This window comes from Leptonychotes weddellii, chromosome 4 (genome assembly GCF_054177405.1).
Source record: "Leptonychotes weddellii isolate Sample4059 chromosome 4, ASM5417740v2, whole genome shotgun sequence".
Lineage (NCBI taxonomy): Eukaryota > Metazoa > Chordata > Mammalia > Carnivora > Phocidae > Leptonychotes > Leptonychotes weddellii.
In genome coordinates, this window is record NC_138372.1 from 34,917,978 (window position 1) to 34,943,370 (window position 25,393).

The 25,393-nt window shown below is 36.8% G+C and overlaps 1 protein-coding gene across 9 annotated transcripts in view; it reads right to left on the bottom strand.

The window, feature by feature from the left end:
- Positions 1-25,393, bottom strand: part of SPATA6 (spermatogenesis associated 6) — a 140,005-nt gene that overhangs the window by 79,970 nt on the left and 34,642 nt on the right. For 6 of the 9 annotated variants that reach the window (XM_081818410.1, XM_081818411.1, XM_081818415.1 and 3 more), the window contains exons 4-5: positions 7,650-7,691; positions 6,484-6,608 (exon numbers count right to left, since the gene is read on the bottom strand). In XM_081818410.1, the coding sequence (XP_081674536.1) occupies positions 6,484-6,608; positions 7,650-7,691 (167 nt within the window). Of the gene's footprint in view, positions 1-6,483; positions 6,609-7,649; positions 7,692-8,100; positions 8,150-19,422; positions 19,465-25,393 lie in introns of all 9 variants that reach the window. The other 3 variants (XM_081818412.1, XM_081818413.1, XM_081818414.1) reach the window with 3 other exon arrangements.

Genomic DNA, 25,393 nt, shown 5'->3' on the forward strand with positions numbered 1-25,393 from the left:
AAGAGTGAACACTTATTATCTCAGATAGTTTCTATGGGTCAGGAATCTGGCAGAGGCGGAACTGGGTGGTTCTGGCTTGAAATCTCTGAGGCGATTGCAGTCAAGAGGTTGTTTGGGCTGCGGTCTTCTGCAGGTTTGCCTGAGGCAGGAGGATCTGCTTCCTAAGAAGGCTTGTTCACATAGCTGTTGGCTGGAGGTCTCAGTTCTTTTCTAGATTTTAGCAAGAGGACTCAGCTCCTCTATCCCATAAACCTCTCCATAAGACCGCTCCAGTGTCCTCATGCCATGGCAGCTAGTTCTCCCAAAGCAAAGCAAGAAGGAAGCCATAATCGTTTTTATGACCTAGTCTACTAAATCTAACACTGTCACATCTATCACATCCTATTTATTAGAATCCTTGAAGTATAGCCCACACTCAAGGACAAAGAAGTTAGACTTCTTTTTCAGCAGAGGAATATCAAAAATTTTGTGGACATATTTTAAAACCACCACAGTCCACCCTCTGACCACAAGTTACACTCCTTTCATGTGTAAACTAAACTCATGCTCTACAAAGAAAAGAAGAAAAGTCTCATCCTTTTACAACTTCAGCTTGAAATCCAGGATGTTGGCATCTAAGTCAAATCCTTATTCAGCTTCCTCAGATGGTTCTTTAAGAATAGTTCTTTAAGGCCAGTTCCTCATAGTTAGAAGACTTATGAAACAAAGAGACAAGTTATCTGCCCCACATGTACCTAAAGCACACACATGCAGCAGGTGCAGGATAATCACTCCAGATGTTCTTATTCAAAAAGGGAGTAAACAAGAGTCAAATGGGCATCACTGGCCCATAGAAATTCTAAAATCCAGCCAAGAAAATGTTAGAAGTTCCTTGATTAGAAGTTTAGTCCTGGTCCTGCCCAGAAATAACTATCCTTTGGACTCCTCTGGGCTCTTGCTTCCAACCTTTGAATTATCACTCCTTTCCAAGGAGAAGTAGACCATATTTGGAGTGCACAGTGTTCTGAGCGTGAGTCCTGTCAACAGAATTTTGGGGGTCCAAAGGCCTTTTCATTCTGTGAGATCTCTCTGCATTTCAGACCAAGCTGGTGGTGTTTCTACCAATATAACACTCTTAAAAAACATATGGGTTCTCATATGAATCTTACTGAAGTTCACTCCATTAGACACAAGTTGCACCCTTCTCTACACTCAGCTTCTGCTGAGACTGCCCTTTAGCATCTTCGAAAAACTTAAATTAAATTATTAATTATTAATTTGATTAAATTATTTTCTGAGACAACATCTTGGATCTTTCTGAAATTTTAATGAAGGATTTTATAGTTATACCTTTGGTTTCACCATCAGACCACAGTTTCCAGAAGTGCCTGGAATGATTTTTACTCAGAAGTCATTCCTTAATTTTAACATTATTTGCCATTGGAAAAGGCTGGGAATCTTCAGAAACAGTAAATTCCAATTCCTTTTTGCTAAACAGCCTTTCCTTTGCTTATCTCTCTCCTCTCATATTTTGCTATAAAGCAGCAAGAAAACCAAGCAGACCCTCTAACTCTCTAACCAAAAGTCTTAGACACACCATCCATTTCATTAGATATTTCTCTCCTTCCCACATTACCGCAGGCGACTGTGTGGCTAAACTTTCTGCCATTATATAACAAGGAACCCTTTTATCCCTAATTTCCAATAGCATTTACCTTATTTTCCTGCAAACACACATCTGAGTTTCTTCAAGACCTTTCAAGCTTTCACAAACATTCTAGCAAAGCTTTTCCAGCTTCTGCCTCTCTATAGAGGTGCTTTAATGTCTTCACACATGGCAGTTGGCTTAGCCCAAAGTGACTGATACAGTAGTGAGAGCAAGGAGGAAGCCACAGTGCATTTAATGACCTGGTCTCCAGTCTAATACTGTCACTGAATCATGTTTTATCTGTTAGAGTCACTAAGTGGAGACTGGAGAATTAGCTCTGCCTTTGGAAGAGAGAAGCATCAAATCATCTGTGGACATATTTTATAACTACCATAGCCTGGATTGCAACTTATCACTTTACCCTTCCCCATATATTGCTGGTCACATAGTAAATACTCAGTGTTTTAGCCATTATTTTCACTGAGCTTTCAAAACCATTATGTATTAGTTAGGGTTCTCCAGGAAAACAGAACATATATATATAATATACTATACTAATATATATAGAGAGAGAGATTTATTTTAAGGAATTGGTTCATGCAATTGTGAGAGCGGCAAGCCCAAAATCCATAGGGCAATCCACAAGCTGGCAACTCAGACAAAAAGTTGATATTGCAATCTTAAGTGTGAAATTTGCAAGCAAGCTAGCAGGCTGGAAACTCAGGAAGTATTTCTGCATAACAGTTTTGAGGCAGAATTCCTTATTGTTTAGGAAACCTCAGTTTTTGCTCTTCAGGCCTCAACTAATTGAAATGAGATCCACCTACATTGTCAATGGTAATCTCTTATACTTAAAGTCAACTGTTTGTAAATATTAATTACATATACAAAATACTTTCACAGTAACATCTAGACTACCATTTGGCCAAACAACTGGGCACCATAACCTAACCAAGTTGAGGCATAAAATTAATCATCACTCCATCTCAAATACCAGTTCCTTTATGAAGTCTACGAGATGTAATTCATTCATTCAATTCAATCAAGTGGCATTTAAGTGCCTACTCCATGCAAAGTACTGTGCTGAGAGTTAAATTCAAAGATGAGAAAGCCACAGATTCTGTTTCTATGGAGTTCACAGTCTAAAGGGGGTATTATCATCAGCACTGTCATCACCTCGACAGCCATCACCATATCACTCTCATTTACAGAGCGTTCTCCGTGCCAGGTACTGCTGTAACCATTTACAAGGTGTCATTAATCCACCCAGCAGCCCTATGATATCTTCATATGATAGTGCTTTGCTCGAGTTTAGTCAGGTAGTCTGTGAGAGTGCCAGGATTTAATCCCAGATGTGATGGAATTCTTGCCACAGCAATGGGTTCAGGAGAACAGCCTAAGACTCAGACAGATGTCACAAGAATTCTTTTTCTTTTTTTTTTTTTAAGATTTTATTTATTTATTTGACAGAGAGAGACACAGCCAGAGAGGGAACACAAGTAGGGGGAGTGGAACAGGGAGAAGCAGGCTTCCCGCGGAGCAAGGAGCCCGATGTGGGACTCGACCCAAGGACCCTGGGATCATGACCTGAGCCGAAGGCAGACACTTAACGACAGCCACCCAGGCGCCCCTGTCACAAGAATTCTGAAGAAGGGTGCACTGTCTTCTGCCAGTGCAACAAACTACTGACGGGAGTGTTTTATCCATTCACATTTAAATACAATAATTGTATGACTGGATTTATATCTGCCATTTTGCTATTCACTTTATATGTGCCATATCTTTTGATTCTTCCAATCTTTCTAGGAGTCTCACCTATATATACATAGCTTGGTAGTCATCCCATGAACCTGTAAGGGTTCCACTCTTTGTTGATTATCTGTATGTGGCTTGGGGAATGCATTCAAAGATAGTCAGGTCTGCAGTTTCTACTGAGTTTCACTTGTTGCTGGGCTCTCACAGTCTCGGTCTCTCATTGCATGTGCATTGTTTCAGAAACAGCCAGGAATGGGTGGAGAGCTTATCTCAGCCCTTTTACTGCTCCCTTACTTCTGTGAACTTTCTGGCAGATGGGCTACTCACTCTAATTGGAACTGCCATTGGCCTATCAAAGCTGTGGGGTTTCTTTCATCCACTTTCATCTGAATCCAGTGAAGCCACACTATCTGTCCTTATGATTCTGACACCAATTCCAACGTGTGGGTTTTCCAACACCACCAAGCAATTCTCTGTGACACCAGGTAGGGGGTCCTATAATTTAACTCAGTTCTGACACTATCTACCTGGCAACAGCATCAGATCCCAGAGGTTAAGGGATCAGTCCCACAAGACTGCCCAGCCCACTTCAGATGCAATCACAAGACTGGGTTGTTACCTGTGTTCCCGACCAATCGGGTATAATTTGGAGGTCCCCATGACCGCCTCCCCTGGTTTAATTAATTGGATAGAGAGGCTCACACAACTCAGGAAAATAGTTTACTGTTTACCAATTTATTATAAAAGAATATGATAAATGATACAGATGAATATCCAAAGGGGAGAGATTCATGGAGCAAAGTATGTGGGAAGGGACATGGAGCAATGCCCTCCCCAGGGAAACCACTCTCCCAGGAGCTGCCTCCATGAGTCCGGCAACCTAAGAGCTCTCTAAACCCAGGCCCTTTGGGCTTCTATGGAGGTTTCATTACATAGGCATGATTGATTAAATCACTGGCCATTGGTATTTTAATGCAATCTCCAGCCTCATCTATCCTCCCCAGAGGTCAAGGGGCTGAAAGTTTTAACCCTCTAATACCAGGGTTGTTCCTCCTGGCAACCAGCCCCCATCCTTAGGTTATACAGGGGCTTTCCAAAAGTCACCTCATTAACATAACAAAAGACACCTTTATTGCTCCCCATCACTTAGAAAATTCCAAGGATTTTGGGAGCTCTGTGCCAGAACAAGGATAAAGACCAAATATATATTTCTTACTTTAAATCACAGTATCATAGTCTCACTCTCCAAAATTGATTCTGACCCCTCTAGTAGCAGAGCTTCTGATTTTTCTGCCCAGCCCCAGGACTGGTGAAGCTACAATTCTCACTGGCCTTGCAGGGTATGGAAGCTGTCCCAGGCAAGAAGGCCACATGCTGCCGCCATTTTTATCCAACGTTTCAGCCGTTATTTAAGCATAAACACCCTTTTTTTTTTTTTAATTCTAGTTAGTTAACATACAGTGTAATATTAGTTTCAGGTGTATAATATAGTTATTCAACACTTCCTTATAACATCCGGAACTTAGTCTGTCTCAATTGTCTTATTTGCCAGTTTCTGGTGTCCTGAAATTGTTTTTGTGATGAATTTGTCCAGTTTTTTATGGAGAGAGGAACTGCCTGTTTTTTACGGAGAGAGGAACTGCCAACCTCCTCACACCACCATATATATATATATATATATATATATATATATATACACACATACACACACACATATATATACACATACATATATATATATATGTATTTTTTGCCTTAGTAATCCAACATCTGAATGTATGTAAAAAACCCAAAGTAAATGAAGAAGATACTTATTAATGGTCCATACTTTTATGTTTATATTGCCAATTTGTTATAATACAGCATTTTAAATTACTTTCAAAACACCATAATTTTAAAATCAGATTTTTTTTCATTGCAGGCTTCCATACATTTGCTGAAACACTCTTTGAAGGTTTTCATAATATAGAAGATGGCTAATGGACACTGATAATATCCCAAAGGAAGTATATTTTCGTAGATTTGCTAGTCAACTTTTAAACTTCTAGCAAGCTGAAGTTGCTATTTCCCAGAACAGAGCATATCATAAACCTAGACCTATAGGGAAAAGTATTTAATTTACCATACTAGCTCATATATCACCCCACTTTCCTTACTCATACTATTTTAACATTTTATAAAGACAGTAAAAAAATGTTTGTCCAAATTATTTCAACCTAGACATCTTTTGCTTTTTTTCTTCTTTGAAATAGCAGGGTCTTCTCTCAGTTTCTCTAAGTGGAAGACATTTTCAGGGATAAATATATTTCTAAATGACCCAACAAAAGTTGAAGGGAGTTGGGGGAAAGGATGGAAGAGATGGTTGTCACGATGCAGCTTTCACTTTTAGGTATATAAATGTATATTTCCATGACATGAACATACAACAATTAATCTATCCAAACTCCTACTAATGAACATTTAAATTATTCCGATTTTTCACTATTATGAAATTGCTATCAATGAACATCCCTAGGAAGGCTCTTAGTATACCAGAGAGAATACATCTCCATGAAACATACCTAGAGAAAGGCTATGAGAATCTTTGCTTTTACTAGATAACTCTGAATTGTGGTGGTTCCAACTTACATGGCATACCAGTATGGAAGAGCTTCCAGTTTTTCACACTTCTAATATGGTCATATTTTATTAAATTTTACCAACCTTACGGCTATAAAAATGAAATCATAAGGTTGTTTTAGTTTGGATTTCCCTATATGCTAATGAAATCGAGCACCTTTTCAAATGTTTATTGGTCATTCTTTTGAGAGAACAATAAAGAGAAGAGACAGATAGGGAAGGTGGGGAGGTGGGAGGCAGAAGGAGAGGAGAAAAATCTGAGGAATATAAGGCAAATTAACACTTGTTAATTCTGGATGAAAGATGCATGGGCTTTGTTCAGATTTCAGTATGTTTAAAATAACATCATAATTTCATAAAAAAATTATGTTTTGAACCAAATTAAACTTTGAATTAGTTCTTCACATTTCAGGTATTAAAGCCTACGTGGTGGCTTTTGACAATGATCCTACATCACAGACTGACTGAGAAAATACACTTACTCGAAGGCCAGAAATCCTCCTCATGGTAACCTGGCGGTTTGAATCATGGTGTCCAGAAATTTGGTTTGGACCCGGGAACATGAAATCCCGTGTATTTTCATCATACGTAGACAGTGTTTCACCCACTACAAGAAAGATACCCTATGATTCAAATTATAACAAAATATTCTATTTAGAAACAATATGATCAAGTACAATATATATAGTGCCTGATGCCTTACTGAAATTTCTGCTTCAGGGTCATTTTTTTTTTTTTTCTATGAAAGGAAAATTAAAAGAAAGTTATGTTAAATGGATTCCTTATTCAGAAATGTAGTACATATTACTAATTCTCCCTCCCCCTTTTATAGAAGGGAGATATTCATGCAAATTTTATGAGTACCTATGTGTTTCTAGAGAAAAAAAGTCCTTGTAAACATATCAAGTTGGTATGACATTTACAAATCTAAAATGTAATTACCATCTCCATAAATTTTTCCTATCTTCCATTCTTTTCTAATTGCCATTGTAAGACATTAGGTTACATGTTGGAAAAAAATGTAGACATCTTCTAGAATTTGTGGTTACCCAAATTAAGTATACATGTAATATTCAAAATCTTTTAGATTACTAATTTTTAGTAACATATAGCTCTCCACTTTTCACATAGAATAATTATTTGATTAAGATAGATTTCTCCTATACTCACAGAAGTAAATAACAAAAATCAAGTTATCCTCCATATTTTAATTTTAATTTTACCTACCCCAGAGATTTGTAATGTTCACTAAACAGTTAAGGTTTTATTCCACTCCCCATTCCCAGTAACAGTCAACATACAAAAACAAAGATAATTATCTTATCAAAAAAAAATGTTGTTTGAGAAAAATCACAAAAACTCAAAGTCAATTTTTATGAATGTCACAAAATACGCTAGGATGATAGCATATAATTTTCCACCTTCCTTTATTACTATTTATTCAGTTTTAGAACATGTTCAAATATGATTCATGCCAATTGTTATGTATTTATTATTTTCATCTATTGCTGTTCTGTGCATAGTGGACCAATACTAGAAACTCAACTTCATTCTTAATTTGGGAAGAAAGGGAAAATATCTATTTTTTAAAAGCATTTTTTGACATGGGTTTGCACATCAATTACCTTATCAAAATATAATACAGTACCTGGTGGAACTAGTTGAATCAACTCAAACAATGCTGTATCATCTGAAAGGTTAAAGAAAAATTTCCTTAAATTAACAATAAACAAAAATTAGTTACTTTATCATAAAAGTATCTAAAAGTCAAAGTAATTACTGGGTACACTACATATATGTTTATATCTTAGTATACTGTGTATATTTTTTGATTGCTATGTCTCTTAGGGCTTTATTAATCAATAGTAGAGATTGTCCCTTCAGTCTCTCTGGGGTTTTTTTCCGATTTTTTTTAAACTTTATCTTTTTAGAGCAGTTTTAGGTTTACAACAAAAGTGAGAGGAAAATACAGAGATTTCCCATATATCCCTGTCCCCACACATGCATAGCCTCCCTACCATCAACAGCACTCATAGGAATGGCACATTTTTTTTTTTTTTTTTACCAAGGATGAACCCCCATAGTCACATAATAGTCACCCAAAGTCCACGGTTTATCTTGAGGCTCACTCTTGGTGATGTATACTCTCTGGATTTGGAGAAATAAACGCATAATGACATATTCCATCATTATAGTATCATTCATAGTATTTTCACTTCCCTGATTTTCCTCTGTGCTATGTCTATTCATCTCTCTCCTCCACTTCAATTTGCTCCGACAAGCAACCACTGATCTTTTTACTGTCCCCATAGCTTTGCCTTTTCCAGAATGTCATATTAAAATCATACAGTATTCAGGTTTTTCGCATTGGCTTCTTTCACTCAGTAACATGCATTTAAGTGTCCTTCATGTTGTTCGTGGCTTGATAGCTCATTTCTTGTAAGTTCTCAATAATATTCATTGTCTGGATGTACCACACTTTATCCATTCACCTACTATAGGCACCTTGGTTGCTTCCAAGTTTTGGTAGTTACAAAGCTGCTCTAAACAACCTTGTGCAGGTTTTTACATGGACATAAGTTTTTAACTCCTTTGGGTAAATACCAAAAAGGGTAGTTGCTGGATTATATGTTAGGAGTGTGCTTAGTTTTGTAATAAACCACCAGTCTCCAAATTGCTGTTCCATTATGAATTCTCACCAGCTATATAAGAAGAATTCTTTTTGCTCAATACCTCACCAACATTTGGTGCTGTCAGTGTTTTGGATTTTGGCCATTCTAGCAGTGTGGTGGTACCTTGTTTTAATTTGAATTTCCCCAGAGACATATGATGTGGAACATCTTTTCATATGCTTATTTGCCATCTTTATATCTTCTTTGATGAAGTATCTGTTAAGGTCTTTGGCCAATTTAAAAATAATGTTGTTTTTTTATTATTGAGTTTTAAAAGTTCTTTGTATATTTTGGATAAATGTCCTTATTAATATTTTATAAATATTTTCTCCCAATATGTGGTTTATCTTCTAATTCTCTTGATATTGTCTTTCACAGAGTAGAATTTTTAATTTTTTTTAAAGATTTTATTTATTTATTTGACAGAGAGAGACAGCGAGAGAGGGAACACAAGCAGGGGGAGAGGGAGAAGCAGGCTCCCCGCAGAGCAGGGAGCCCGATGCGGGGCTCGATCCCAGGACCCTGGGATCATGACCTGAGCCCAAGGCAGACGCTAATGACTGAGCCACCCAGGTGCCCTGAAATTTTTAATTTAAATGAAGTCCAGCTTGTCAATTATTTCTTTCATGGATGATGTCTTTCGTGTTGTATCTAAAAAGGCATCATCATACTCAAGGTCATCTAGGTTTCTTCCTATGTTAGTTTCTAACGGTTTATGGGTTTTGTATTTACAGTTAGGTCTATGATCTATTTTGAGTTAATTTTTGTGAAGGGTGTATGGTCTGTATCTAGATTCATTTTTTCGCATTTGGATGCCTAAGTGTTCTAGCACCAGTTTTTGAAAAAACTCTATCTTTGTTCCACTGTATTGCCTTTGCTCCTTTGTCAAAGTCAGTTGATTATATTTATGGGGGTCTATTTCTGGGCTCTCTGTATATCTTTATGAATAGAAATTTTGTCTTACTTCTTAAGCAGAGCTGTGAGGACAGTGGGATATATTATATAATTCCTTATATTTTTAATATGTCTGAAGTATTTTATAATACATTTATAAAAGTAAGAATAAAAGATGCACTATGTCTTGCCTCCCATTACAGGACCCATGAAAAAGGCATAATCTCTTTCTTTCTTTAAATTCTGCCATTATCATTCAAGGGAAGTCTCAATCATTTAACCCAATACCAGTACATCCAATCTATGAAGGAATATTAAATACTTCCTATAGGTTATAATTTGTAATAAGAAAAAAAACCTGATATGGCCCTTTTCCTCAAGAACCTTACACTGCATTGAAAATGTAAACATTAAAGGAAATAAACACACAAATAAATTGTAACTACAAACCACAGGTGCAATGAAGGCACTGCAGGTAATGCTATAAAAGACTATATTAACAGGACCTAATCTAGTCAGGGAGTCAGAGAAGCCTGAAGAAGAGCTCTTTAGGATCTGATCTATACCATGAACAGGTGTAAACTGGGGGGCCTGGGGAGGTAGAGTTTTTACACTTGATCTTAGCCAAAAGGCCGAGAAGCGATGGGGAGGTAGAGTTTTTTAAGCAGGAGAAACAGGATGTACAAAGGCTTTAAGCAGAACACAGCAGGGTAATCTGAGAGATTAGGTACTTGAAAAATAACCCTTCTGCAAAAATCAACTTGAAAAGGTAAACAATGAAAGCATGAGAGACCTAACAAGGTAGGAAAAAATTATGTTTGAAACTCAGTATAAGAAGGAAACACAGAGAAATAAGCCTGGCATTTGAGGCTGCTTTTCTTTTTGGATATCTGACAGTCCTGATAGAGGTAGCTTAGAGGCTGAAAAGCTGAACATAGCTTTTGATAAATTCAAGTAAAGGACCAAAAATTGGAGTATTGTGGCCTTGGAAAAGGATAGGAGGGGAGGTGTGCTTGTAAGAGACAATAGCCTGATAAACTGGCTAGGCTGTAAGACTGGATCTTGAAAAGATAACTACAAGGGTAAAGAGTAAACTAAAAATAGATAGCCAACACTATATACTGCATGTTTTTATTCCTCCCAAAATTCATATGTTGAATTCCCCCCAATGTGATGTTCGGAGTTGGGGCCTTTGGGAGGTAGGGCAAAGCCCTCATAATGAGATTGGTACCAATATAAAAGAGACCCCCCGAGAGCTTCCTTGCTCCTTGTTTCACTTGAGGATACAGAGAAAAGATGGCTACCTATGAACAGAAAGGGAACCCTCACCAAACACCAAATCTGCTCACCTTGATCTGAGACTTCCCAGCCTCCAGAACTGTAAAGAAATAAACTTTCATAGTTTGTAAGCCACCTAGTCTATGTTATTTTGTTACAGCAACCCAAATGAACTAAGACAGCCAACTAGTAACTAAGGGCTAAATCTGAATCATCCCAAGTCCTGTCTGAATTAAGGTGATCCAGAATTGCTAATGCCCCCTACAAATCTGCCAAATCAATCATAAATCTTTTCTAAAAGAAAATATCATCATCTAAGTTTTCAAATTATTTCAAAAATTTTTACATTCGAAGTCTGACAATCAATGAAAACCGACCAAGTATACAGGAAAAATGAAAATTGTGATCGAAAAACAAGAAAAATAACAGACAGGGCGCCTGGGTGGCTCAGTTGGTTAAGCGACTGCCTTCGGCTCAGGTCATGATCCTGGAGTCCCGGGATCGAGTCCCATGTCGGGCTCCCTGCTCAGCAGGGAGTCTGCCTCTCTCTCTGACCCTCCCCCCTCTCATGCTCTCTATCTCATTCTCTCTCTCAAATAAATAAATAAATAAAATCTTTAAAAAAATATATTTAAAAAAAAAAAGAAAAGAAAAATAACAGACAACAAAAGCAGGTCAACCGAAGAATCCAGAAAAATTAGTTATCAGACTGGGACTTAAAATATGCTTAATACGCTCAATAAAATAAAATGCAAGGTTGAGAATGTTAGTAGAGAACTAGAAACTGTTATGAAGAACCAAAGGGAAATTTTTAACTGAAAAATAAAATAGCAACAACAAGAAGAAACCCATAACAGGTAGATTTATCAGCAGATTATAAATGACCCTGGAAAGATCTACAGAATTAGAAGACAAAAGTAAATATCTTGAGAAAAGCACAGAAAGCCAAAAGGATGGAGAATATAAGAAAGGGGGGAAAAGGATACAGTAAGAGGGTCTAACAATGAGTAATTGGATTTGCAAAAGGAAAGAAGAGAAAGGGACAAAAGCAATATTTGAAAGGTTAATGCCTGAGAATTTATTTCAAGAAAGATACCAAGATACAAACACCAAGCAGAATATATTTTAAAATATACATACGCATACATATACACATATATGCAGAGTTGGGCACATCAAAGCAAAACTACAGGAAAAAAAGACGAAAGAGAAGATATTAAAGGAAGCCAGTGGAAAATGACAGAATATCTTTAATGAAATAACAATAAAATCGACAGATGATTTCTCAACAAAAACTTAGGGAATGAAAAGACAATGGGATAGTATTTTCTAAGGGCTAGGAGGCAATAATACCAAATTCAGCAAAATTACCCTTCAAAAATTAAGACAAAATAAAGATATTTTCAAATAAATAAAAATCAAGATAATCCATCACCAAAAGACCACTGAGAAAGGAACTGTGAAAGAGTTTTCTTCAGAAAAAAGCAAAAAACTAAGAAAGAAGCTCAAAAATGAAAGGAAATAAAGAACAACCAAAAAGGTAAAATATGGTTGTAAAGTGAAAAGATGATGCCGATACAACAATAACAATAGTATTTTGTGTAGTTTAACTGCATACTAATCTAAAATACAGGAAAAAAAAACACATAAAATCTAGAAGGGACATAAATGAAGTCAAGTAGTTGTAAGCTTCTCCACAACCTAGAAAAGGTAAAAATAAAAATACATACATTAGGGTTTGATAAGTGAAGCATGCATTCTGCAACCTCTATGGTAACCACTGAAAAAAACAAAACAGTAAAGAACATGCGCCTCCAAGATAATCAAGTAGAAATGAAAGAGCAAAAAATAGAAGAAAAAAAGAACAATAATATTCAATAATCAGAACAAATAAAAAGTAAATAGTACTATGGTAGATTTAAACCAAAATATATCAGTAAATACATTTTTTATGTAAACTTTTTATTTTGAGATGCGGATTCACATGTAGTAAGAAGCAAGACAGAGAGATGGCATATACTTTTTACCCATTTTTCCCCCAATGCAAAAATATATCATAGTCCCCCCTTATCCGTGAGGGATAGGCTCCAAGACCTCCAGTGGGTGCCTGTAATCATGGACAGCACTGATCCCTATATTTACTATGTTTTTTTCCTATATATACATACCTATGATAAAGTTTAATTTATAAATTAGGTATAGTAAGAGATTAACAATAAGTAATAATAAAATAGAAAAATTATAACATACTGTAATAAAAGTTATGTGAATGTGGTCTTTCTCCCTCTCGAAATATCTTATTGTACTGCATTCACCCTTCTTCTTGTGATGATGTGAGATGATAAAATGACTGTGATAAGATGAAGTGAGGGGAATGATTGTTAGGCTACTGTTGATGTGAGATGAATGATAGTGTTAGGCTGCTATTGACCTTCTGACAATAATAGGTCAGAAGGAGGATCATCTGCTACTGGACTGGAGGTAACTGAAACCATGGAAGGCAAAAACCCAGATAAGGGGGGACTCTATAGTAAATATATCATAACTACTGTGACACTGATACAATCCACTGGTTTTATTTAAATTTCTCCAGCTTTATTTGTACTCATTTCTATGTGAGTGTGTGTGTGTGTCTATATTTAGTTCTATACACTTCTGTCAGATGTGTGGATTTGTGTATTCACCACCACAGCCAAGATACAGAAGGGGTGCATCACATGATGTCTTATGTTGCCCTTCTGTAGCCACACCCACTGCCCTCCCCAAACCCATCCCGAACTCCTGATAACTACTCATCTGTTTCCAGTTTCTATAATTATATCACATATTGTAAGAGAAAGTCTAAATCAACCAATTAAAAGACAGATTGAATTTTTATTTATTTATTTTTTTTTCAGATTGAATTTTTAAAGAAAGAAAACTCCTTTCAAATCTGCTTGTAAGACACACATATAAAATATAAGGACATATAAAGATAGAAAACAAAAACATAAACAAAGATATAATATATGAAAAGTAAAAAAAAAATCCTGCTGGCTTGGCTGCTCTATAAAAGAGAGAGAAATCTTCAAAGAAAAATGTCAAAATAATAAAAGGTTCAATTCACCAGTTGATGAATACATGGTAACACTGGTCAAGAGAAAAGAGAGAAGACACAAATTACTAATATCAGGAATGAAAAGAGATAGAAGTATTTAAAAATTCTAACAAGACATTATGAATACATTCATGCTCCTGAAGGTATTGAAGGTACCTGATCTGAATCATAATTCAAACAAAATGATTAAACAATTATAGTACAATTGTGGAAATGTGAACTGAGTGGATATTTGATGATGGTAAGAAATTTCTGGTGTGTGTAATGTTGTTTCTTTATTTTAGATATCCATATCTGATCCAATCTTGACATTTACTTCAAAATAATGATTTATTTAAAAAAACAAATTTCTACCAAAAGAAAACTTAAAACTTGTACAGATATAGAAAAAAACTAAATGGTTTTATATATATATACACACGCATATGTGTATATGTATGTTACATATATATATGTGTGTAGATACACACAATCTGTTCTTTAAAACCTAACAACAACAACAGCAGCAACAACAAAACACTAAGTCAGTGACTTCACTGGTGAATTCTTTCAAACTTCTATGGAAGAAAACAGTGTCAATTATGTACACACTCTTTCAAGGACCATAAGAGAGAACACTTCTCAATTTGTCTTACAAGCCCAGCAAAACCTTGATACCAAAACCTGATAAGAAGCTCACAAAAAATGAAAATGACAGGCTATCTACCCAAAACCTACATTTTAGATATTGGTCTCTATAGATAAAACCATATGATGTCTGAGATTTACTTCAAAATAATCTTTAAAAAGTGATGATCTAAAAAAGGGCTTTAGGGGCATCTGGGTCGCTGAGTCAATTAAGCATCTGCCTTCAGCTCAGGTCATGATCCCAGGGTCCTGGGATGGAGCCCCACCTCAGGCTCCCTGGTCAGTGGAGAGTCTACTTCTCCCTCTCCCTCTACCCCTCACCCCACTCATGCTCTCTCTCTCTCTCTTGCTTGCTCGCTCTCTATCTCAAATAAATAAAATCTTAAAAAAATAAAAACAGGGCACCTAGGTAGCTCAGTTGGTTAAGCAACTGCCTTCGGCTCAGGTCATGATCCTGGAGTCCCGGGATCGAGTCCCACGTCGGGCTCCCTGCTGAGCAGGGAGTCTGCTTCTCCCTCTGACCCCCTTCCCTCTCGTGCTCTCTATCTCTCATTCTCTCTCTCTCAAATAAATAAATAAAATCTTAAAAAATAAAATAAAATAAAAACAATTAAAAAAAGTGATTTACTTCAAAATATTCTAAAAGAAGGGGGAGATAGAGAAAAAACAACATTAGCCATGAGTTGATAATTACTGAACTGAGTGATAGGCCAGGGGTTTCATTTTTCTCTTTTGTCTACTTTTATATATTTATTAAATTTTCTCTTAATAAAGAGTTTTTTTTAAGTATTTTTGATTAAAGAAAGTTGTGTGTGCTCTAAAAGCATCACTGTGAAAACTCCCATTATACTGTTTTGTTAAAGTTCTCTTCTGCCTTTTCCATCAAATCTACAGAAATTATACAATGGAATACTGTTCAGCCATAAAAAAGATGAAATCCTACCATTTGGAATGACACAGATACATGTTGAAGGCATTCTGCTAAATGAAACAAATCAGAGAAAGACAAATACTATATGATCTCACTTATATGTGGAATTAAACAAAGCAAAACAAAACCCCAAAAAACCACCAAACTCATAGAAAAAGAGATCATATTTGTGGTTACCAGAGGCAGGTGGTGGGGAAAGGAGAAACTGGAGGAAGGTGGTCAAAAGTACAAACTTATAAGTTATAAGATAAGTAAGTACTGGGGATGTGATGTGCAAATGACGACAACAATTACCACTGCTGTATGACATACGGGGATACTGTTGAGAGAGTCAATCCTAAGAGTTCTCATCACAAGAGAAATTTTCTGTCCTTTTCTTTGTACTGTATCTATATGAAATGATGGATGCTAACCAAACCTATCATGGTAGGGGTGTCCAGGTGGCACAGTTGGTTAAGCAGCCAACTCTTGGTTTCCCTTAGGTCGTGATCTCAGGGTCGTGGGATCGAGCCGAGCCCCCTCATCAGTTCCACACTAAGCACAGTGTCTGCTTAAGATTCTCTCCCCTCTCCCTCTGCCCCTCCCAACCCCACACTCGCCTGCACGCGCATGCTCAGGTGTGCACGTTCCCTCTCTAAAATAAATAAATTAAATAAATAAATTAAATAAATAAACCTATCATGGTAATTGTTTCACATTATACATAAGCCAAACCATCATGTTGTACATCTGAAACTAATACAATGACGTATGCCAATTATTTCCCAATAAAACTGGGGAAAAAACCAGTTTTTACAGGAGGACTCTTACCAAGAAATTAATCATCTCCTTTTAGTCTCATGCCATCTGATTTTGTCAACTGTTCATCCTCTTCCTTATTGCAATCTCTAAACCTCTGGGTCCCTACCACTTTTCACTGAAGATGAAATACGTTCCCTTCAAACACAGTACTTTGTCATAATTTTGAGCAATATCAACTTCCATGTGAATCCCTCATACAATAGTTCTCTGATCTCCTCAAATCCAGTACACCTATGCAAAGATTCTGATTATTTATTTACATGTCTGATTCTTCTTTTACTAAAATGGGCCTATATTTATTTCTGAATCCCCTATATTCTCTCAGAGTGATGGAGTCTGCGTAGGCAATCAAAAAGTTAAAAAAAACAAATTCCAGTTCTTATCATAGGTCAGTAGATAAGCAATTTTTGCTTAAGAAGACTTTTCTATTATCCCTTGAATCACATGACACATTCTGTGAATACACCATGCTGTTTCTCATCCCTTTTCCAATAGAGGGAAGAACAGAAAAGGATTAATGCTAAACATGGTGCTGAAATAAGAGCTAGACTTTTAAGAAACTTGATCTATTGCACTTACAATAATTCTAATACTTGACCACCAAGAAAAGTCCTGTCTTCTAGAAAATAAAATGAAATTTTGTTAGAAATCAAACACATTAAACAAGCGTGGGATAAGCTATCTTAATTTTCTATACATACCAACACTGTATTTTCCTGAGGTCACTTATTCTGCAACCTCAACTACTTGAAAAACATGATTACAAACCAGAAAATACATCTTTTAAAAAAGGAAAAGGGTAGTCAAAATAATAGTAGTATTTACTACCATCTAGAGAATATCTTGTTTGCCATGACTGAGCTCCTATGAGCCTCACACAAGTCCTCAAAACAACCTTTAACAAGTCAGGGTTCCTCTTACAGATAAGACACAGAGCCTAAAGGTTAAGGTTTCCAAAGATGGTAAGTTCCTGAGCTGAGATTTGAGCTCGGCTCTAACTGTCTTCAAAGCCTGTACTGTGTTCATTAACAGTCTACTGGAACTAGAAAGCAAGACTTACAAAATAAATGTTAGGTGAAAAAGTTGTATTTTGAATGAGGAGTAAAATAATAGGACAGTAGCTAGATGGGGGTGAGTATGAAGGCAGGGAATATATATATATTTTTTAAAGATTTTATTTATTTATTTGACAGAGAGATAGAGAGAACAAGTAGGCAGAGAGGCAGGCAGAGGGAGAGGGAGAAGCAGGCTCCCCACTGAGCAGGAAGCCCGATGCGGGGCTCGATCCCAGGACCCCGGGATCATGACCCGAGCCGAAGGCAGCCACTTAACCGACTGAGCCACCCAGGCGCCCCAGGGAATATATTTTTTTTAAGATTGGAATATACAGCATGTTTATATAGGGTGAGGATTCACAACAAGAGAGAAGTTGAAGATACAGGAGGAATAAAAAAAAATCTAATGACCAAGGGGCACCTGGTGGCACAGCCAGTTAAGCGCCGACTCTTGGTTTTGGCTCAGGTTGTGATCTCAGGGTTGTGAGACTGAGCCCCGCACCTTGGGCTCTGTGCTCAGCATGGAGTCTGCTTGAGTTTCTCTCCCCCTCTCTGTCTGCCCCCGGCCCCGCTTGCACATGCTCTCTCTCTCTCTCTCAAATAAATAAATCTTTTTAAAAAATCTAATGACCAAGATATTAGAGATGGCATAAGGAGATAGGTAAGGGGGACAAGTAGACAGAAAATCCTTGAGCAGAGAAATTCTAATACCAGGAGAAATAAGATAAAAATGGGTAATAATGTAGGTGACTTTTAGGACAAGGGTGCAGTAAATGAAGGTAGATTACTACTATAACCTCAATTTTCATTGGCAAAGTAGGAAGTAGATTCGTCTGTTCATCTTAAGAATGTTGGAGTTTAAACACTTAGAATATCCTATAAGAGAAATTAGACAAGAAATTCTCCAAGTAGTAAAAAGACCTAAAGGTAGCACTGAGAAGCAACTTATGTTGGTACCAATCTGAAGGCCATGAGAGTCAATCAGCAACACCAAACTCACCTAGAATAAAAGCCAGGAAGGCAAGTGGTAGCTATGACCCTTTACTGAGAGTCTCCTATGACCCTTTATTAAGAGTCAGCCTTAAGAAGACATGAACAGATATTTCTGCAAAGAAGACATCCAAATGGCCAACAGACACGAGGGAAATCCAAATCAAAACCTCAATGAGACACCACCTCACACCAGTCAGCATGGCTACAATTAACAAGTCAGGAAACGACAGATGTTGGCGAGGATGCGGAGAAAGGGGAACACTCCTACACTGTTGGTGGGAATGCAAGCTGGTGCAGCCACTCTGGAGAACAGTATGGAGGTTCCTCAAAAAGTTGAAAATAGAGCTACCATACGACCCAGCAATTGCACTACTGGGTATTTACCCCAAAGATACAAATGTAGTGATCCGAAGGGGCACATGCACCCTAATGTTTATAACAGCAATGTCCACAATAGCCAAACTACGGAAAGAGCCTAGATGTCCATCAACAGATGAATGGATAAAGAAGATGTGGTACACACACACACACACACACACACACACACACATAATGGAATATTATGCAGCCATCAAAAAAATTGAAATCTTGTCATTTGCAACGACGTGGATGGAACTAGAGAGTATTATTGTAAGCGAAATAAGTCAATCAGAGAAAGACAAGTATCATATGATCTCACTGATATGAGGGATTTGAGAAATAAGACAGAGGATCATAGGGGAAAGGATGGAAAAATGAAACAAGACGAAACCAGAGAGGGAGACAAACCATAAGAGATTCTTAATTAATCTCAGGAAACAAATCGAGGGTTGCTGGAGTGGAGGGGGGTGGGAGGGATAGGGTGGCTGGGTGATGGACATTGGGGAGGGTAAGTACTATGGTGAGCACTATGAATTGCTTAAGACTGATGAATCACAGACCTGTACCCCTGAAACAAATAATACATTATATGTTAATAAAATAATTTTAAAAAAAGAGTCAGCCTTGATGTAATATCTGGTTTAATGAAATAAATAAGGTGAAATAAGATACAGAAAGTTTCAAATGTTGTAGCCAACACAAAGAGAACATACCTTTTTTAAGCATCCATTCCATGTTTTCATTTGATCCTTATCCTAGATGCCCAGGGTAAAAATATCAGTAAATTCTAAGAAGCAGTAGTATTATAGGCCATGTGCTTGGATTACAAAGCAAATTAACAACTTTTTTAAAAGATTTTATTTGTTTATTTGACAGAGAGAGACACAGAGAGAGGGAACACAAGCAGGGGAAGTGGGAGAGGCAGAAGCAGGGAGCCCGATGCGGGGCTTGATCCCAGGACCCTGGGATCATGACCTGAGCTGAAGGCAGATGCTTAATGACTGAGCCACCCAGGTGCCCCAAATTAACAATATTTTTTAAAGATATTTAAATGAATCATGAATAAATGTTTTAAATAGAACCAAAAGACATCAGACTCAATATGAAAGTTCAGCAAAATGACTGAAAAGTTGTTTTCTCTCTAAGGGCATCTGCTAATTCTAGAAAAGACACATGAAAAACTGATAAATTTGCTGAGATTTTGATGGTCTCGAAGACCTAGAAACAAAATATGACTGCAGAGCCTACCAACAAGGAGAGATTTTCATAAATTCTCCATACTTTAGCCCCTGAAAAGGCCCGGAAATAAAGATGAACAGGAAATAACCTGGCTTTGACAAGGACTGAAACCTGGCTTCAAATGACCTTAATCTGTGACATTAGACTGACATGATCAAGGATTGCTAGTGCTACTAGCAGCCTAGAACAGGCAAATAAAAGCAAACAGAACCTATCTGGAGAAAGATACCATGATGCCAAAAAAAAATTTGCATGTATGGAGGCACTTAATTTATGACAAAGTAACATTACAGAGTAATGAGTAATGATGCCATGCCCCCAATTATTTCTACAATTTTTCACATACAATGTCCAATACACCAAACAACTCGGAATAGTTAGAGCTATTTTTAGGAAACTGTTAAGCACTATTAACTAAAGCTAATTATACACCTACTCTATGACCCAGAAATTCCACTCCTAAGAATATACCAAGAGAACTGAGTATTATGATTACCAAAATATTTATAAAAATACCCATAGTAGCTTTATTCATCAAAATCCAAGACTAAAAACAATCTTCAACAAGAAAATGAATAAATTATAGTATAGTCATACAGTGGAATACCAAAGGGCAATAAAAAAGAATAGTTTACTGAGACACAACAACACAGATGATTCTCAGACATGAGCCATACTCAAAGAAATACATATTCTACGATTATTTTACATGAAAGTCAAGAATAGACAAAAATAATCAATGTTGATAAAAGTCAGAATAGTGATTATCTTGAGGGGAGCACTGACTGGTAGAAGCACACGGAAACCTTTCTGGGCAATGGAAACACTATGTCTTGGTGAATGGTGATTACTGATACATACAAATGTGACTAATCATTGATGAGTACACAAGATTAATTAGTACATTAGACATGACACAAAAAATAGCTAAGACAATTTTCAAAAATTATAAATCTGGAGGACTCAAACTATCAGATATCAAAACTGAAGCTACAGCAATTAAGAAAACATAGCATATATGCAAGGATGGACAAACAGACCCATGAAACAGGAGAGAGACTCTAGAAAAAAATTTGCATGTATGGAGGCACTTAACTTATGACAAAGTAACATTACAGAGTAATGAGAATACGAAAAGTCTTTTCAGCAAATAGCATTTACACACATAGATATATATAAAATAAAAATGAAATTTTATCCTTACTTCAAACCATAGATAAAAATGAAATCCAGATGAATTGTAAATCTAAAGGTAAAAAGTAAAGGAATAAGGTTTTTAGATTAGTAGAAGATAGAAGAACATCTTTATAACTTAGGGTAGGGAAAGAATTCTAAAACATGACCAAAAAAAGCACTAAGCATAAAGAAAAAAATTAATAAATCAAACATTATTAAATTAGACTATATTAAAAATAATTTATTCATCAAAAGAACAAGAACCACTAATAGATAAAAAAATGCAAGCCACAGAGTAGAAGATACTGCAACACATATAACTGACAGAGGGTTTGTAACTAGAAAATATAGAAAATTCCTACAAATTAATTAGAAAGTAACCTGATACAGAAATGAGCAAAAGACAAACATTTCACACACATTATAAAAACATGTCCAGAAAGATTGATAAACGTATGAAGAATTGGTCTACCTGATTTGTCTTCAGGGAAATGCCAAATAAAACCACTATTCACCCATCATAATGACTAAAATGAAAAAGTCCGGCAATGCCAGGAGTTGGGAAGGATGCGGAGAACAACTTTCATCAATGGCAGAGTGTATACTGGTAGAGCAACACTGAAAACTGCTTGGCACTGTCTACTCATGTTGACCCTAAGACTTAGTAATACCACATCTATGTATATACCAAATAGGAATGCGTGCTCATGAGCACCAAGTCATGTAATCAGGAATGTTCAGAGCAACATTATTCATAATAGCAAAAACTAGTAACCCAAATGCCCATCAATGTCCACAAATAACAGAATAAATAAATTGGAGTAGAGTTGCATAATGAAATACTACAGCAATAAAGATGAATGGATTAGTTACTCACAACACAGATACATTTCTCAAGCAAAATGCTCAGCAAAAAAGCCAGGCACAAAGGAATTCACACAGTACGATTCCATTTATTTAGTGTTCAAAAATAGGTAAAGCTAAATTATATTAGACATTAAAATGGAAATTCTTTTGTGAAACAGAGAGGAAATAGTGATTAGGAGAGGGTATAAGAGAAGCTGTCTGAAGTTCTAGCAATGCTGTATTTCTTTTGGTTACACAGGTGTTCACACTGTAATATGTTTTTTTAAGATTTTATTTATTTATTTATTTGTCAGAGAGAGAGAGAGAGCACAAGCAGGCAGAGCAGGCAGAGGGAGAAGCAGGCTCCCCACTGAGCAAGGAGCCCAACACGGGACTTGATTCCAGAACCCTGGGATCATGATCTGAGCCAAAGGCGCTTAATCGAGTGAGTCACCCAGGCATCCCTCACACTGTAATATTTCAATGAGCTATAAATAAATGCTTGAGTTAAACATGGTAGGTTAAATATATGCATTTGCTATGTTCCCTTCTGAATCCTCACTAAAAAAAACAAAGGATTAAATACACAGACACACACACACACACACACACTCACAAACTCAATGGCAAAACCTGAGAGGAAACAATTTGAACAGAAGTAGTAACTGAGTTAACAGGAGAAAGGATCTTAAGCCAATAGACAGGGGAGCTTAGAAGCAACCCATATTGGGCGCCTGGGTGGCTCAGTTGGTTAAGCGACTGCCTTCGGCTCAGGTCATGATCCTGGAGTCCCACATCGGGCTCCCTGCTCAGCAGGGAGTCTGCTTCTCCCTCTGACCCTCCCCCCTTCATGCTCTCTCTATCTCATTCTCTCTCTCAAATAAATAAATAAAGTCTTTAAAAAAAAAAAAGCAACCCATATTATACTCGGGAATTCCTAACAGATTTAGTAATTGGTGGTGCCAGGTACCTCTGGAAATGATAGAATCAATGGGGCTAAAAGCCAGAGCAGTTGAAAGTTTAAGAAGCAGTCAAAAACCCAGATCCTTCCTTCAGTTTACAGTGCTAAGAAACTGCCTTTCCCCATACCCAGGCAGGTAACTGGAAGTTTATTCTCTGGAGTGGGTGGGATAGGGAGAAAAGGGTGAGAGGGCGGGAGAGGGGAAGGAAAGGGAGAGGGGAAGAGAGGGGAGAGGGGAAGGGTGGGGAGAGAAGAAGAGGGAAGATTAGTCATCCACATCCTTGTCATTGTTGTCCTTGGAATGGAAACAGCAGATACAGTTGATAGCAGGGGTACCATCTGAAAACAGGGAGATTAAGAGTCTGGGCTACATACTGATACTTTACCACAGCTTCTTCTTCCACAAGGTTCTAAAATCAGCAGTAGCCAAGTTTATAGCCTCTAGGAGAAAGATATGACTGATTTTTCTACTGAATATGACCAGCTAAAGAGAAAAGACATAAAAAGATGCTGACATCCTAAGTTTTCCAATAAGATGGACCAGAGAAATCACCCTTCTAGAAAGTCCATATTGACAATCACCACCCAGGAGGAACCCCCAACAGATTTAGTAATTAGTGGTGCCAGGCACCTTTGGTACATAATTTCTAAAAGCCTATTAGTCTTCCGCTCTTAAATATGAACAGATGGCCAATAATTTGATGACACCCTCTAATATGAAAGGCAGAAGCAAAAACACAAAACAGAAAACAAAAGCAGAAGCAGTAGAGTTTGTCTCCCCAAATCCCCTCAAAAAAAAACAAAACAAAACAGACACAGCAATTACATAGCAAAACCATAAACCTATGGACAACATTTATAATAAATAAGGTGATAAGATATCTCTACAGACCACTCACAGTCACAAAACCCACAGGTATCAGCATCTATCTATGCAGGGAAGCAGAAGGAAGGGGCTATCTAAAGGACCTGGGAAGAGAACCCCAAAATAGCCAACAGGTGCTCACTAGGAAGCACAGATCAATTTGAGAAAAGCAGCTAAAACCTGGCAAATGTTTGGCCATTCCAACAGCAGATGAGTTCAAAAGATTTCAGGTAAGTTCCAAAGGTGGTAGTCTGGTAACCTGTAAGAACTATAGGAACTGACCACCCAGGGTTCCCAGGTAGGACAAGAGCCCAAGAAACTAGAAAAAACTGTAGAGAAGAGAATACAAATTAAACAGGATTTTTAAAAAATATAAAAAGAAAAACCGGGGGTAGGGGGGTGGGGTGGGGGAAAGACTAATACAAGTAGAATGGAACAAAGGCAAAAAACCCACAAAGGCAAGCCATCATATTCGTTGAACACTATAGAAGGGAGCTCAGTGAGGCTAAAAAGTTATCCTCAATCATGCTTCCTTCTAAACATTCAGGAAAAAACTAAATTCAATTAAGAATGAGCAAAGAAAAGGATAAAGGTCAAATATATACCTGGTTCTTGTGTAAAAAAATAATAGTGAGCAAAATAAAAAAATTCCTACAATGAAGGCAGCCAAAAGATGTTTGTAAAAGAGATCACAACTATAATCTACTATTTGAAAATGTAAAAAGTTATATAAGATATTGAAGAGCTACATAAATCAAAGCCAGAAAAACAAAAAAGTGAGATGGTATAACTCAGGAAGGAAGTAGAAATAGGGGATGTCATTTCAGAAATGAAGAATAAACTAAAACAAAGGCAAATAAAAACAACAGGAAAAAAACCTTAAAAGAAATAAAAAGGAGATTTTTTTAAATCAAAGAGAAACAAAAAAAGGTTTTTAAATGAGAGAAAATAACAAATACTAAACAGAGAAAAAAAAATTCAACATACTATATAGTAGCAGACCCTGATAAAGAAAACTAAGGCAAAGGAAAAAAATAAATCCTAAACAATATCCAGGAAATTCTGCAAGAATGAAAAAAGATTAGAAACTACAAATGAGAAAGCACGCACACTATTGGAGAATCCTAAGCCATACAAAACAACTTCAGGACGTATTCAAAACTACTAGACTTTAAAGATAAATAAAAAATATTTTGCCATCTAGGCAAAAAAAAAAGACTTATAAGTGAAATAACATTAAACGTTGAGAAAAATGATTTAAATACCTGAGGGAGAACTGGGTTAAGTTAAGCAAAAACTGAAAAAAAACTAAACTATAAAACTAAGCAAAGGAGAGAAAATATTAATTCAAGTGAAAATAGAATTCTTGCCAAGAAAAGTAACCATAATATATTCACCACATGGTCTAGCTAAAAATACTTTTTAGGGGCGGAGCAAGATGGCGGAGGAGTAGGAGACCTGGATTTCGTCTCCTCTCAGGAGTTCAGCTGGATAGGGATCAAACCATTCTGAACACCTACAAACTCAACAGGAGATCGAAGAAAAGAAGAGCAACAACTCTCTCATCAGAAAAGCGACCACTTTCTGGAAGGTAGGA